This window comes from Acanthaster planci, linkage group LG11 (assembly GCF_054643075.1).
Source record: "Acanthaster planci isolate LZ-2023a linkage group LG11, COTS_SCS, whole genome shotgun sequence".
Taxonomy (NCBI): domain Eukaryota; kingdom Metazoa; phylum Echinodermata; class Asteroidea; order Valvatida; family Acanthasteridae; genus Acanthaster; species Acanthaster planci.
In genome coordinates this window covers 17442558-17459735 of record NC_141787.1, presented here as the reverse complement: position 1 = coordinate 17459735, position 17178 = coordinate 17442558, and the positions used below count along the sequence as shown (strand labels likewise).

Sequence of the window (17178 nt, the reverse complement as noted above, 5' to 3'; positions counted from 1 at the left end):
AAAAAAGATTTCGCCATGCAACCCAGCGCGTGAACCAGAACAATGGCTGGCATCACTCAGAAAAAACATAGAGCTATATATATAGACAGGAATATTCTTGTCGATATTCTGATCACTGTGCTACGCAGCCCTTCCATATTTCTTAGAGCTGTATATAGCTTTGTGGAAATTAATTTGCCATGGTGTCCAAATAAAAAATCTTAAATCTCTGTTTTATATCTATGACGTCAGCAGTGTTTATTGTATCTATGGCATTGATCTCCACAATAATGGAGATCACTGGTCTATGGCATTGTAACGCTGACACGCGTATGCCAATAGCAACGGGAAACAACCCTTCATAGAATCCTGAGTGTCTGCTCGTAAGACGTAAGCACACTCAAGGCGGACGCCGACAAACAATTTTTATTGCTTAAAGGGCCAAAGCTAAGCCCATACAAAAAGGTAAACCTTGGCCTTATGTGTGGCAGCATCTCTTTTGCATTATGCATTATTTTGAGGAAAGTTGAAACTATGATCTACGGACCACCAACATCGTTTAATGCAAACCAGGATCTTGTATAAACAGTGTATAGGTTTTGAGGATCACTTTCGAAATTTGATAACAATGCATTGTCTCCCTAAAAGACATTAGTCAGAGTTAGTGAATGCATTCTAGCGCAATTCAGCTTTTGAGGGACGTTGTCTGAAAAACAAGGGTTGGGATTTCACAAATCTTAGACGGGTTTAAAGTATTAACATGAAGTTTAGGATTTCTTTCAAGACAGGGCATAATGCGCCTTTCGCATCTAAGACATAACTTTGTCTCTTGGTGTAGTCGACCGTCATTTTCACCCAAGTTTCACAAACGCTAACGTCAATTTCTCTGGGTTGTCAGATCTGATCAGCGTTTCCTGACAAGACTTGTTAAAGTACGTGTCGGAATGGATTTACTGGGCCGACAAAATACGAAGATGTTCCTTGTCATTCTTCTTGGTCTGGATGTAATATCAGGTAAGATTATAGTTTAGGCTTTAGGCGTCGTGTAACGTTGCATTATAATACAAGCAATAATGAACTGTGTTTAGTATATTTCAGTCAATCTCCCTAACTTTTGAATTCGACTTTAGTGAAGAAAATGCTATTGATTTGATTCAAATGATTTGATTTGATTTGATTTGATTTAATTCATTTCAGTCATAGGCATACCAGGGAACCATTTCATCGTAGGTTTCATGGAGAATGTTGAGTCCAAGTATTCTTCTCAGCTTGTGATTGGTGGAAATCCGCGCACGCCATCAAACGTCACAGTTACATGCCCTGGGCTAAACTTTAGCCAATCATTTGAAGTTGTACAGCTGGAGACATCATTTATTGAGATTCCCATAGAAGCACTGAACATAGGGACACATCTCAAGAAGAAAGGGATTTTGATTGAATCATCAGCAGATATTACCGTGTATGGATTGAACACAGCCAGTGCAAATTCTATGGATGGATTTACTGCACTTCCAACGAAGTATCTGGGAATAGAATATCGCGTGATTTCGACAAATGTATCAAATCTGCTCCCATCAGATCAAAGATGGAGCGAGTTCCTTATCATTGGAGTATTTGACAACACAGAAGTTGAAGTGCAATTCGTTTCACCCACAATTTATCAAAATGTGAGTTACAACGTCGGCGACTCTCTCGAAATAATAATGTCTTCTTTAGAGACATTCCAACTGCAAAGCCAACAAGATTTGACGGGAGCACGCATTTTTTCCAACCAGCCAGTTGCCGTTATGTCTGGAAGCAAATGTGCAAATATTCCAGCGGACATTGCGGCTTGTGATCATTTGGTCGAGTTCTTGCCTCCGACCAACAGATTTGGGAATGAATTTATCCTTTCAACTTTCCTCTCCAGAATGGCTGGTGATTATTTCAAACTGGTTGGATTAGAACCAAACACCACTGTAAAAATTGTTGCGCCTAGTATCAGTAATGTGACAATACAACTGGGTGCAGGCGACTTCTACACGCTTGAACTGCACTCTTTAGAAAGTGGTTACGTCATAAGTTCTCAGCCAATCACGGTGGCCCAGTACTCTCAAGGAGCGTTCACTGACGGCGGGACCACAGGTGACCCTTCCATGCTCCTTGTAACTCCTATTAACCACTGGCTGCAAGGTAACTCTGCACAAACAGTTTTTTCCACGTTTGACGTCACTGCTGACGGCCTTAAGCCTATTCAAAGCTACGTAACTGTGACGTCACGGTGTGAATTTACTACTGACATCATGATCGACGGCAGATCATTTTCTGTTCCCAAAGAGCTAGTTACGATCCATTGGTCCTTTGATGACGTTATAAATTTCTGTGTGTTGCGTTTTCAGCTTAGTCCGGGGACGCATATTATTTCAGCTGTGAATGCGGACGCCACCTTTGCAGCGTATGTATACGGATTCGGAAAGCATATCGCTTATGCTTATCCTCTGGGGTCACAGGAAACACCGCTATCATCTACACCTCTTATAAATAGGCCTACAACTACTTATAAGCCATCTCAGGAACATAGCACAATATGTTCTGGGGCAAACCTTGTCTATTGGATTGTTATAAGTTTCTTGATTGTAACTTTGTGTGTTATGGCTGTTTTTATAATGGCATTTTGGGGGAAGCTTAAGAAAATTACAACAGTGCAACCCTTGCAGGCTAACAAACCGCGTAACATCAACTGGAGGGCTTAAAAGAAATTGTAGCCTGTGTATTGAGCAACAAATCACGCCCAAGTTCCAATTCCGTATGTATTCAATTGAACTTCGTCTTACATACTCTCAAGCACGATTTCATTCAGTTCAAAGGAAACAATCATAGTACATTAATGCGCAACATTTATTTCGCGTGACACTTTCAACTGAATTACTTATTTGTCAATTACATGTTTGTTATAGCTTATTCTTAGCCTGTGTGTAGTGTGGGATGGGGGATGAGGGGTGGGGATTTGTGACTTGCCCGACCATGGAAATATAAAAACCGGGGGAGGGGCGGACTGACACCGCATGCAGTTATATAGAGGGGCAAGGTTCCAGATATAGATTTACATCTGTAATGATATATTACATTCATGGAGAATCTTACGTCAGGATGGCATTTTTATAGCTTCCCGGGGTATGGTTTTCCCTTTTTGAGATATTTTTAGTCGTTGGGAAGTCTGAAAAGCTAGCCCCCCTCCTACCTTAACATGTGTGGAGAGGTATACCCCACCTCCCGGGATTCATGCCCATGTCCGTGTGCATAGTAGTGAAAATACATAGTAACGTGACGTGAGTATGCAATTTAACTCATTATACCATTGTATCGCAGTTTAGTTAGATCGGTTTTTCTTTTCTCCATAGTAATAGCCTACTTAGGCCACGTGAAATTTGAACTTGAAATTAAATATAAAGCGTACTTTTAATACACCCGCAACATACAAAAGTGACGTCAATATTACCATGTGAATTTATTAATTACTTCATGGGAACTATGCATGCCCTATTTAATTCTGTAACGCCGAGTCAAGTCATTTAAGAAAGTGACACGCATTGAGTCATAAGAATAAGTCGTCAAGTCAAGAGATTTACAACCTGACTCGACTCACAGTGACCCGAATCGATTCATTTACTACTGGGACTCGACTCGAAACGAGTCTCCATTGACAAGAGTTAGACTCTATTCAAGCCACTGTCTGAAGTCATTGTAAGTTTGTTATGCACTCAGTGCCAGCAGCCTCCAGTTTGTCACTGATGGTGTCCAGTTATCACGTGATGCCGGAAAATATACGATAACAACTGCTACGAAAACACCCACATAAAACAGGATAAATAAAGAAAAATTAAAGTTAAAATAGAACACTGACCCAAATGCGGAATAACACAAACAGGTCCCGCTCAAAAAGACCTATAATTTACTCACCATCCAAAGAATCCCCGCCACCATTGACAAGCCTCGAAATTAAACAGACTTTCACAGAGTAATTGATTTAAAGTTACAATAATGCTTCATATTTACAATACTGTTTGAGATATTGTAGAATTGACAATATTGATTTTTTATTATGTTAGATAAGATTGCATTGATTTTGAATATTAAAGGTTCTAAAAGGAAAAATACTACATATCTGTCATGGCTACTTGCATTCCACTACGTAAAAATAATAAAATAAGATGACTGGATTAAAGAAATGTCTAAGACGCTATTATTTATAACATAAAACTAGAATAAGATTGTTCCCTACTGATTATATGTGTTATCTTGATTAATAAAAACTGACACGTTGGGCATTAATTTACAATCGATTCCTTCTATTGGAATCATTTGTCGGCTGATTCTCTCGAGCACTGGGATCGAAACACAGAGAATCGTCGTCTTCATCATTATCGACCTTAGTTGTAATGACAAAGCCATTGATACTGGTGGATGCACAACAGTCCCCACCGTCCCAGTTACAATAGGCGCGATTGTTAATCTGTTGACATATGCCGTTAGCGATGTCACTCTGAAAGAAGGAGAAAATTATCAATTAGAATCATGTAATAAAGTGCAAAAATCTGTTCCAATATGCGTTGTCAGGCAACATAGACACAATATTTCTTACGTTACTCTATTTCCTCACAAACGGTTTTCCACGAGGCCTATGTGATGGTTATAGTTGTAAATAAAGATCACTTACCTCTACACATCCCTCAACACATGTGATCCTTCTAGGGTCAGGGAACCACTGCCTTTGAGCAGTACAAGTTATCACGTGATTGGATTTGGTCCAATCACCATCGGGAAGGGAGTATGAGGAAGAATTTGCAGTGAGTAGGACTGGCTCCCTGTCTGATCCATAGATTACTGGACAGACGGCAGTACAAAGAGAACCTCCATAAAGCAGGCGAAAAGGAAAAGATAATTAAAACCCAAAATTAGGTGATTGTTTTGTATTTTGTGAAGGCAGGCAGTAATGGAATATGTTCTGCAAGCAATATTGACAGCCTCCCCCTCAAACTCACAAAATTACCAATACTTTTTCACATTTTCAGATTAAAAATTCTAAGACTGCAACAAGCGTTGTTTTATGTAAAAGCTAAATAGCAGGTCACTGATGCTCCGACAATAATTCCTTGCACGTTTCTAAATATCGACGTGTTATTTGTTAAATTTGTTATAAACAAATTCATTCTGGCTTACCCACATCGTATCCATTTCCACACCTCAATTCCACATTCTTATTCCTGTTTGGTTCAGGGGGTTCACAAGAGCCTTCCAACGATCTGCATAACGTGAAATCCCCATCCCAATTTCCTGTGCTAGGATCGTGTGGATCTTGAATACATCGAATTGTATTCACGACCTCCAAGGACAAAAAATATTAAAAGGCTTACATATTTTAATGGATAGCCACTAAGAAATGAATTTTGCGAAAAATCTGAACGACGGTATTGTTTGAGGTCTAAAAGAGAGCATACACTGTGCAACACTAACCTCGTGTCCCACGTCACCGGTGACATCATCACAACTCAGACTACATACGCTGTTATAATTGAATCCATCCGTACAAGTGTAGAGATTGTTAAATACCATTGGAGGAGGATCACAAGTAATAGGTTCACAAGACGGTCCAGTCCAAGTGGCATCTTCTGTGCATTTATACTTCAACTTCTGTGGTTTTCGTCTACTAAACACCCAAAAAAGCAAAGTTTTTTTCTTGAGTCAGAATTTAACTAAATTTTCTTTTTTTTTGACCGAACAACAAAAACCACTCAACAATGCACAGATTGTGGACGCAAATAAATTGGTTAATGTTGGAAAACATATATTTTAAAAACAGTAAGTTTTATGATGCATTTACAATTTACCTTTTGGCGGAATGTCCACTCGCATGATAGCCCACGTCACATCGAAATTTGCAGACCGTTCCAATGTTATGACTCCCAGTTTGACATTGCTGGCTGATGAGCATGGCATTAGGTACGTATGGAATATCACACTGAAGTTTACAGAATGCTTCGGGTAATGAGTATAGACCATCTGCCATACATGTCAGCGTCTGCACTGTGCCTGATGAATGCAAATATTTAAACCGTTTATCAGTTGTTTCTTGTAACCACGGCATCTTTCTTGTGAAAAGTTGTTTGAAAATGAATTTGTGAATAAACAAATAGCTTGCCTACCTTATTTTCACTTGAGCCGTTTGTTTGGGGATAAGGCTTTAGGATGAATTCATCAATAAATGCAAGCAGTCAGAAATGTAAATCATATATCAGCCAGAGATCGTATTAGTTTTAAATGCTATTCAACATGATTTCTTGTAAAGACTTTTACCTTGTAACTTTGCTGGTGGTGTACACTTCAGTTTACACTGCCTGCCAAATGTAGTGCCCATTGGACACACGATTTCTGCATATGGCAGTGACGGTTCTCCACAGTCTACGGCCTTGCATATCATGTCAGGACCACGCCATTCCCCATCCAAACACAACATCTATAGAGCAGCATTTTTCAAAAAATATTTCTATGATAATTTAACAGTTAGTAGTGGTGGCAATCTACAAGAGGCACACTCATAGATTGCATTAAAGGGAAAATTCATGATCCTTTTGTAGTGATTAAATGTGATTGGTTTTTATCCATTTATCCGTACCTCAACGTCTGTCTGCATTCTGTCCGTGCTATAACCTTCTTCACAGTTCACTCTGCATAGATCCCCTTCCCTGTGACCACTGCAATTAACTACTGCATGAGGAATGACCAGTTCCTCACATTCTGGCCAGGTGCACGTATAAGACACACACTGACCAGTGGACGGATTGAATAGTTGACCAGGAAGGCAAGATGCGATGGTTAGCGGGTCTAGAGACGCCGAAGACCGTAGTCGAACAGCCGAAATAGCAAGTGAGAAAGAGCTCAGGCGAATCCGTACCTGTCAAAATATGTCATACAGTAGACACAGAGCACAGCCCATCCAAAAATTTGGTCATAATTTATTTATTGTGATTGTATCTAAAACTTTTTATCAGCCTATTGTTCGGTCTCCTTCAAAATGTTTCACTTATATTGTATTGCACTGATATCCATTTTGTTTTCCACAATAGTACAGACAGGACAAATCCATTATTATTAATAGTATTATTAATTAGAAAAATCCAGTAAGAATCATTTCGTAATTAATTACCTCCTTGGTGTGAGAAAATGGGGTATTCAAGTCATGGGTGATGTTAAAATGTACTGGGTTATCCTGACAAGTCACCGAACGATTAGTAAATGGTTTGCTGTGTGTTTCACCGTCAGGCCTGATGAGCTCAATGGAAAGCCGAGTAGGTTCAAGCCTAATACCATCGGCCGCCAAGTGCACGATTACGGCAGTAGCAACGACAGGTTTGTGAAATCGTACCTGGAAGATAAAATCATAGATTACTATTTATTTAACAGGTGGATTCATCGCAATTGCATTACATGTAAACTTACACAAAATGATGAATCGCAAATTGTGCAAAAAGGGGAGCAATTTCTATTTCTTCCACCTTTGAAGGTATCCATTTGACTAACAGGTTATGGCATATTAAAATGAGTCTTCTCTTCGAATGTTGAGTTCGTGCCGTCTGGATGAAGAAGTGTGTTACAACCCCTCTGACCTGACACTCACTAACCACCATGAACTGGACAATGCCACGATATCGCTTAATTAAGAGCTTCATTTTTGCTCTGAATGAGGTTTAAACTTACCCTAACCCAGTAGTCTCCACTTCCCTGATAGAGGTCAAGTGGGTACCATCCGTGACTTGTATCCACATCCGTCGTGCATTTGGAAGAAATGGCGGGTCCAATGAGAGCACTCACGGGATTTTCTTTGCTTTGATACATTGGATTGGCAACTGCAGTTTCTGCCCATTGATCTTCAAAGCCAGGCTCCGGTAGGTAGACATCGGTGGAATGTTGGAACGTCAAATGGTAAACATTCTTAGTTGAAATGTGACTGCAAATACTGGATTCACCTGAGATGAGAATGAATGCTTTTTGATGGGCTGTCAATGTGTAAGAATCGTGTCGAAATCACGATGAAATGCTCAAGATCATCATTGCAATCATAATTGTGATCGCCATTGTCAATGTCGTGATTTGTCGCCGTCATGCTTGTTGCCATGGCCTTGTTACCGTATCAAAAAAAACAAAACATTTTCATCTTCAACATAAGTACACAATCAAAACCGCCGGTTTCAAACATTTCAATCGTCACAAATTCAAGGAAGGAAAATTTACGGGAGAATTTTATTCATCACTACCTTTGCAGTCATAGAAGTCTTCAACTTTGCAGTCCAAGCTACACCCATCTCCATCTACCGTGTTCCCATCGTCACATTCCTCCTTATTACTTCTGCGTTTAAAAAAAAGCCAAAGTTAAAGCAATAAAAGAAAATGTCCACTAAAAACAAAGAAAAGCTCAACCTATGAATTGATTTACTAGCTCAACAAATAGCTTTGCGTTCTACAATCACACACCTTTCGCGATGTCCGTTACCACAGAATGCTTGGCCATGGCGATGGCGTAGTGATGACGTCAACAAACTACTTTCCTCACCTCGCACAGCCTGAATCCTATACGAATATGTGACGTTATGGTCAACGTCACTTTAGAAAGGAAGAGAGCTATTTAAGTTTTCGGTTTGGGGTAATTGTTTCACATTTGGGCATATTTTGCTTAATTACCGTTGATAATTATTTCTCACAAAACATCATGATAAACAATTAGCACTTATTACTCATCAACAAAGACAGTTGTGTGCACAATTCGATTGTTCTCCCCGTCTGAGAAAGGTGGATCTCGCAGAATCTTGTAGTTCATGAGTGGACAGTCATTACATCCATGCCAATTCTCAACTGACACCAACTGTACGGCATCCAAGCTGAAATAGGGTTCATTTGGATAGACACGGATGGCTTGGACTTTCCTGCTGATGTGTGTCAGACGTACAGTGAATGGCATATCACAAAATGCCTGTATGGGTCCTAGGGATTCGAAGCTACCATCTCTGAACACCAACTCCAAATTTCGTACGGCCATTTCGGTTTGGAGGTAATTGGTCCAAAGAATTAATTCATACGGAGGGACGGCGGTTTTGAATCCAAGCTCGAGATAACAATTGTCACATAAAGCCTTTCTATGCACTGGCATCCAGGAATTTTGAGTAGGAGCACACGTCACACCAGCATTGGGTGGACCTTCAACAAAAAAGGAATTCAAAACACAAACATGAGCAAAACAAAACAGCAAGAGAAATAGGCCTATAAACAAAACCGAACAAATCAGAATATTGTTATTAGAGCAATGGATAAAGTTTATAATTATCAGCTTTAATTTTTTTCCAGTGCGAATAACTCTGCGCAAACGTGTGTTACAATGTTTTTATATTCATTTAAGATTTCGTCTCCAAACTATACCTATTGCTTCATCAGGAGAGTAATACAATGAATACACCCTGGACGCTGGGAAGAAATTAGCTGAGCTTGCATACTGCACCAAACGATGCCCCTCTGAACATCCAAAACAAGCCTCGTCCTGGGAATATTTTGCATATTGAGATACTGGTGGAAACCAGGAGATGGTGGTCGAGTGAGGTCGCTCTGAAACAACCCGAAGACCAAGTGGTGTACCAACAGATGACAGAGGTGTAGTCTCTTGTTGGAGCCAGGCTTGGTAAGTCAGATCGATGTAGCAGTGCATGCGAGCACTCTGATGTGCCGTGAAGTGGTCAGTACATTCCGCATCTAAGCATAAACTTTAAGTTACTTTAGAAAAAATGTACACGTCTCAAGAAGTGACAGTTTATTGCAGTTTTCACACCCTTATTTCATAACCAGTAGGACTACCTTCGCAATATGTCTCTTCGTTAATTTGAACAGAATCAGACATGTACGCGCGGGTACGTTTGAAAAGCCAGTTCGCGCCTTTTTAAAACACAGAAAAACCAAACTTAAAAAGTGCGAATGAGTAATTAACAAACATGTACTTGAAATCTTCACGATGTCACTGATATTATCACATAAACGATTTCGCTGGAGAAGTCCTAAGTTCTTTTTTCCGGGTGTGAAAAGTTAGTTTGCATGAGAGAAAAGGCCTTCCACAACAGCTGCGCAGACAGCTTAATCCCTCAGTAAATCCTTGCAACTTTGGCATTGGCCATCATTTGCCATGTGTTGATTATTTCCTCGTCATAAGACGCTCGCGCTCAGGTGATAAAGGGCGAACCTATAGACACAAATACCGGATTTCCTGTAACTAATTAAGTATGGCCAACAGCACGCTGCATCAAGACGGTGGTTAGATATTGTCTGTCATATTTTGCTGTTTCACCCTCTGTAATCGTGTTCTGCTGACAGAGTCATGGCCCGGGTTAGGATTACACAGACTAAGTTTAGCAAGACGACTCACTATACCGACAAGGAGTCGGCGTCACTCAAAAGACTACTGAAAATTGGCTCTGATGGTGGCTTTGACCCGGTGCCACAAATGTTTAAATATCGGTTAAGTCACCTTATGAGTTAATGATGTCATCGAACACACTAAAAACCGTTATTAGTTAGAGATGTTTCTATAACCAACAAGCAAAGGGAACAAACCCGCATAACTCATGAAATTTTTGTAAGGAGTGTCTTCGAATTCGGTGTCGCCTAAGCACGTTTCTGTGTCGCATGGCCTTGGATCCCTGAAGACATTGGAAGAAAAAAGTACAATGCATTGAATTTGTTCCAAACGTGAATTGAATAAATTACACACAGTGGAATGAACACGACAGGGTCCACACCAAATGTTCAGTATAACGATCGTTCGGTATGTAACGGGGCCGTCGGCTATGTAGTTGTACTCACACTAGACATTATGGGTCTCGGAGTTGTAAACTTATTACCATAAGTGAACATCTCAGTAATAATATGCAAGCTACTGTGGAGTGGAGACACAATACAGGTTCACTTGACCGTGCTTCTGCGGTATTTTAATCGTAACATTTACAACCATTTTTCACTCACCTGCAAAATCTATTTTCTGGCGTAGGGTAAGTATCTTCAACCAGATCACCCAATACACTAGATGATGTCCTTTCTCTGCATTTGTTTCCACATTCCATGTCTTGATGAACATGCAATAAACCGAGATTATGCCCCAGCTCATGGACAATGGTTTCTGAGGGGAAATCGGATTTGCTTATATCTCCTTGTAGCACAGTTCCACCTGCAAAGAATTCAGTATCCAATTCCGTTTTATCATATTATGTATTTACCCTGCAACCAACGAGAATGAAAATTGCCTGCAATGGATCAGTGCTGCATATGGTTTTACAACAAGCAGTAGCTATTTACTTGATTTGACTTCAAGATTCCGTAACTAACCGAACTGTCCAGGCACGTCCATTTCCCAAGGTAAAGTAGCCACGCCTTCGATAGTTGGATCATCAAAGTTGACAAAGAACACATTGAGATGCGAGTCCGATTCCATGGCGAATGTACCTTTAAGCTCACCAACTGTCAGGTAATTCCTAAGCAAAACATTAAAAAACAGTTTCGTAAAGGTGCATAATAGGCTTCCCAAGTCGCAGACGGGTAACAAATATATGACTTTGATAACTTGCCGCACAAGGATCAAAGATTATATTCCTGAAAGAACCATTCCAACTTACCTGTTTGAAGAGCTTGGATCAAAGCAGGTGGCTGTAACATTAGTTACAATTGGGTTACAGCAGTCTCCTCCATCATATTCATTGTGCGCTGTATTGCATGAACTTTCACATACACCATTTCCTACAAAATCAAAGATTTCAATTTTAAATTTTTTGCAGGCATTTTAATTTTGTTTTGTATATTTATTTTTGATTAATTTTTTCAAAGGTGAGCGCATGTTATTTGTGCATTTTCTTAATTATTATTTTTTGGACAATTTTTTTTTATGATACCAAACCTGTAAGTGGCAATTTACACTGTTTGGTCTTGATAGCTATAAATATACTTGTGAACTTGGACTTGCTAATATTGTTGTCCGTCTGTCTGTTGTGTGTCTACCTACCTAGTTGCTCATCCAAACACTGCTCCCTTTCCAATTCATCGATACAATCTCCACCATCATAACCAGTCAGCTCATGGTAACATTCTTCATCACAATATCCATCTCCGATATTATTAGTATCACAAATAGCAAGGACCGTGCGATACCTTAGTGAAGTGTTCCTCCATACAAATGCTGTCAAATTCCACGAGATGTTATGGGGACTGAAAGCTTCACTTATCATGTTATGTTTACGAAATATGGATTCTGTATCAATGATGGGTTTAATCCCATCGTTTTCTGCCATCGTGATGGCCCTATATTTGATTGTTTTGTGAGTTTGGAGCTCTGGTTGATTAATGTAGCTCTTAGCAACAACAGGATGGTCACAGACCGTTATACCACACGATGGTATCTTTAAGTTAGCATCCAAGCCACGAAGCTTAGAAGGGACACCAGATGAAACTGCCAACGGTTCATTCTCAGCTACTGCCTTCCAATTCAACCATTCGCCATCAAAATTTTCCTGAATGACGATACTACTTTGGACAAGCGAACTTGGATCTGGGAATTGGTTATATCTAAGTTGTCGATGAGAACGAGCTTTAGGCAAAATAGTGATTTGATCAAGGGCTCCACGAAATCCGTTTTCATCATTGCTGCTTCCCCCGATCATTAGTTGTTTACATTCACGCATAACTTCACTGAACATTGGCCCTCCTGTGCTTATGCCTGCGGCTACCTGTGTGAAAAAATCGAATAAGATGAAACCTCATTCGTGGCTGTATATGCCTTGTTGCTTCAACTGTCTTCCTTGTGGCTTTCATAAGTGCAAGAACATTTAATGTGATTATATTTTGTGTTACCTTGGCACCATTGACGTAAAGATTCAAGCTTCTGCCATTGTATGATGCTGCTAAGTGTGTCCACATTTCCTCTTCGTATCTGCTCGTACCTTTCATAGTACTAGAAAAGGGGGAGCGATCTGTTGTAACTGAGAAAAAGTACCGTGCGTCTTCTCTCGGTTTATCTTGGTCAGTACTGATGCCAAGAGACCAAGTCCAGTGATGACCATTACCTCGACAAGTGTCCAGTAAACCTACAATACACACGGATAGTTTGAGTCGGGATTAACAAGAATGAAAAGTGGAAGTCACGTTAAGAAAAGGTGCGTGATGAACTATACAATTTTAAAAGTACTTTTAAAGAATCGACCTGCGTTACTTCCTTTTTAATGACAAATATCAAGGTTCAGCAATTAGTTCTTTATGTCCTTGATCAGGAAAAGAAAATATAATTACTTTGAAATTTGGTAGTAATTTTAAGAGCACATGGCAAATGCACAAATGTTATTGTCTGTAGGTTCCGGGAGATTAATTCTGGTTGGCAGTGTGTTCGTGCTTGTTCGCGCGAGCATGGAACAAATTGCATACGTAGAATGGAAGTATGATTAATTGCGCACGAGCAAGATTGTCAAGGAACTTAGATTCACTGGGCTGCGGGGGCGTTCCTGCTCCCGAGATCGGTAATGGTAAAATTGTACCCATGGAAACCAGGCTCATGGTGGCTTTCGATGGTCACCCATTCACACATGGGTTTTTTTGTACGCGAAAAGGGTTGTCATTGATGGGGATATTGGGATTAGTACCAAGTAGTTGGTTGGATGTTTGTCCCTTTAATCGCTTGGGTTGTCCAAAGATTGTTGGTGTAATCGAGCGGTTAACTGGATAACACTTCCGATTAAGTGAAGGCCAGAAAGTGAAAGCCTTGGATATTCTAGGACAAATCTTAATCTAATCCTATGATTACTTTTGACGAACAGAAACATTCCTGACCATTTGAAGGTTCGGAAGTATCTTCTTATAAGGGTCACTTGAGCCTAAAATAGTTTTTTCTGACAAAGGCATTTCTGTATTGACTATAGATTATCTTTCAGAATCACTCGGGGGAAATCGTCAAGATATTTCACCTTGTGCACTTATTCATATGATCAATAGCTTTAGCTCTTTCATTGGGAAGATTACCGAAGACACAATATCGATTGCAAACAAAGTGAAATCACACGATTGATAATCTTAAGACGTTTTAAAGGATTAAATTAATGAAGCATGACCAATCCGCGATTTTTGTTCAGAGCATTTTACAAGAGGACGAGTATTTGCCCTTTTGAAAAGATCACAAGGGTTTCAAAACAGACTGATTAGGATATATTCAACCATCCGAACGGCCCGGTACCTCAACCTGTGACGCTTTATTAATCGTCTTTGTTACCAGGAAGAAATATCAGGGCATTGAAGGCTGCTACGTGTGATTTTGGTAAACTATTTGTTCGTCAGAAGTCGCCAATCAATAGCAAAAAAAAAAAAAAAAAAAAAAAGACCGTGGCGCGGCGGGAAACAACTTTTAAAATGCAGGTTGACGATTGGCTAATGTATGCAATGTTTTGGATACTCTGGGCTTGCAGCTTCAAATTGGTTGATTTAGATTGGATAGAATGCCGCCATGTTTCTGCAGATATTTGGTGAAATGCTAGGTCACTTTGGAATATAGTAATTAACCCGTTCGCCTGACTGAGGGTGATTTGTAAATCAATCCTTACCAAAACGTGAGAGAGAGAGAAAGAAAGAAATACAGTTCTAAAGTATGCAGCACTGTCTTATCTTTAAACAGAATTTCGAGTAAATCAGTCTTGGAGAGTTGGAGAAACTTTAAAACTGCGGTGAAAGTACGACTTAATAACATCAATCAACTACTATTAAATCCAGAAGTTACCTCGATAATAGTAAATGATATTGCCTCATAGAAATTTTGCGAAGGTAATGCCCGCCTGCTGGAAAGGGCATTGACTTTGCAGAGTTGTAAACCCAGGAATGACTGGACATAATCCGATAAAAATGTCACGCGATGCAAACCATCATGCCTAGCCTCAAGAACTTGACCCGGGGACTAAGGTCGAGAGAGCCCGCACGTAGACAGCGAAGGTCAGTCCATCGGCTTCCTTGGTTCATGCCGAGAACTTCCCACAAACATGTGTCTCATTAACCGCAATTTCTCGGAAACTTACCCAAACTCAGTTAATTGGAAATTCTCTGTAGTTGAAATCACAGATACAAGAGTACTTAGGAATTTCGTGTATCCAAAAGTAAACACGGTTCATTTATATTTTACATTTAAAACTTTTTATACTTTATTAAAAGAATGCAGAGTGACAAATATTATTTTATCATGATGTCTTATCACATACAAAAGGTATGTTGAATCCTCTTTCATGAAGCGTCTAATTTTTCTTCTGGATTAGTAATTCCCTGTCAGGCCTATATTGGTCGAACAAAGTCATATTGAACAAGAATCCCTTTAAAATAAAAATCCTCTTTAAATAGCTTGAACACTGTCGATGATTGAATTTTGTTGTTAGTTAACCAAAAACAGACTTATTGAGTTTGGTATGAAAAAATCTTTATGACTTTTAATCATCACAATCCTCTGAACCGAATTTTTTTCGACGGAAATTGAACGTGACAGCCACCCTCAAGGAGAAGCTTGACAAACATCGATGACCAACAATCTCCGCGAGGGAGGTTCTCCTGACACCGTGACGCTCTGGCCAACCTAGCAATTATCCAACTGCCTTGAAAAAGCCAGTTCCTGTGGGTGAGTTGTGCTTGGCTACACGACAGCAACTATTTGAGATTTTTCTTATTAGTTATCAGCACTCGTTAAAAATTTGCAGTGTTTATTACTTCGATCACTCTCAACCTAACCGGAAAATGATCGCCGGATCCACCGGAAAATGGTTAATTTTTACAGGAAACATTCTCCGTATTGTGTTGAATTCCAGAGACAGTATAGAACAAAGGCATTCGACATTTTGCGTGTTCCAGCATTCAAGTTGTGCTGGCTGAAGAGAGCTTTGAGAAAAAATACAACAAAATATCTCTCCTCACCAATTATAACAGCAGGGCTCTTCTGTCCGCCAGCTGGTTTCACCCAGAGTGCAACCGAGAACTCCATCCTAGGAAACTGAATTTGGTCTTGCGATAATTGGTATCGTAGAGCGTCTGCATTCCCGGTGAAGTATACAGCTGAGCCCGTTGAGGGCACGTCTCGCTGCTCCCGTCGGTGTTCAGATTTCTTGGACAAATCGTCAGCGAGTCTTGCAAAACGAAACTCATCTTTGCGTTGGGGTCGCTTAGTCGAGGTAGCGCAAAAGTGACGGCCAGATTTGTTGCTGGTAGTGCGACGGACATGACGTTTATCATTTCCAGCGTTGGACAATTCCTGTACTATGTGTTTTAATCTTAAAGTCTCATACCTGGGTTTCCGACCGTAATTTTCATTCTCTGACACAGATGCGAGGGAAAAGCCCAGGAAAAAGACAATCAACAGGACGAAAAAGTTCAAAACAGAAACCATCTCGACACCAACGCACGATTGCTGACGGACACATTTACTAAAAGGTTTCTTCAATTAGTTGAAAGGCGGCGGTTTTATAGTGGCTAAAAAAATCGGTTCAAACTAATTAGCATAGTGAATTTCCTTCGAACCAATCACGTTCTTGTTGCATTAAGATCACTGAAGTTCACCCCGCAGGGCGGCATGTGACTGGAGCACTAGCCACGAAACTCGTGATCATACCAAAAGGATGGATTACTCCGAAACGGTGAATCTCCATCTCCCTTGAGTAGGTTATGATTTGGATAGGGTGGCAACTTTTATATTTTCTCGTATAGCTGCAGTCCAACGCTAATGTTATAATCAATTTATAGGTTCAATACTACGATATCCTTCTCTGGGCTTCGGTTTTCATGGAAGTTCTGAGAATGAGGTTTCCCTGAGGAATTTGTAATTCTAGGACATCTCTAGAGAAAGTGAATTCTTATGTATCCGTGATTGTGAGTCTTCTAAGCTTCCCTCACACTTCGAAGTCATCAACACAGGAAGAGTACCTTGACGACGGGTCAGAGACCGCTAAGAGTGGCTAGACCTTGATACCTTTAGTGAATATCCCACGCTAAGCTGGCTAGAGGGATTTGAAGCTCAAAGAAGATGATCTCAACAAGAGGCCACTTACGAGAATTACTTCACACGTCTCAAGTCATGCACATTAAATCAAAATTTACACAACCTGTTACTACACAATAAACTTCACGCAGCGA

General features: G+C 40.1%; 2 protein-coding genes across 5 annotated transcripts; one reads left to right on the top strand and one right to left on the bottom strand.

Moving 5' to 3' along the window:
- The first annotated feature begins 18 nt into the window (after nt 1-18).
- On the top strand, nt 19-4297 carry LOC110976440 (IgGFc-binding protein-like). Of its 3 annotated transcripts, XM_087143660.1 has the most exons (4): nt 19-444; nt 878-993; nt 1177-2151; nt 2358-2446. In XM_087143660.1, the coding sequence occupies exons 2-4, from the start codon at nt 924-926 to the stop codon at nt 2360-2362; spliced, it is 1050 nt and encodes a 349-aa protein (XP_086999786.1). In that variant the 5' UTR covers nt 19-444; nt 878-923; the 3' UTR covers nt 2363-2446. The 3 variants fall into 3 exon arrangements, with proteins under 3 accessions (XP_086999786.1, XP_086999784.1, XP_086999783.1); XM_087143658.1 differs by having other exon boundaries at nt 20-369; nt 1177-4297; XM_087143657.1 differs by having other exon boundaries at nt 21-444; nt 1177-4297.
- On the bottom strand, nt 3342-17132 carry LOC110976292 (pappalysin-1-like). Of its 2 annotated transcripts, none has more exons than XM_022229426.2 (20): nt 15967-17132; nt 12889-13121; nt 12044-12764; nt 11661-11781; nt 11374-11519; nt 11014-11215; nt 10606-10691; nt 9427-9753; nt 8748-9207; nt 8488-8616; nt 8271-8362; nt 7714-7982; nt 7163-7381; nt 6632-6910; nt 6313-6472; nt 5847-6048; nt 5473-5665; nt 5179-5341; nt 4676-4869; nt 3342-4501 (listed from the first exon to the last, which is right to left on the bottom strand). In XM_022229426.2, exons 1-20 carry the CDS (start codon nt 16433-16435, stop codon nt 4292-4294), a joined length of 4875 nt encoding a protein of 1624 aa, XP_022085118.2. In that variant the 5' UTR covers nt 16436-17132; the 3' UTR covers nt 3342-4291. The 2 variants fall into 2 exon arrangements, with proteins under 2 accessions (XP_022085118.2, XP_086999782.1); XM_087143656.1 differs by having other exon boundaries at nt 5473-5662.
- Between the last annotated feature and the right edge of the window lie 46 nt (nt 17133-17178).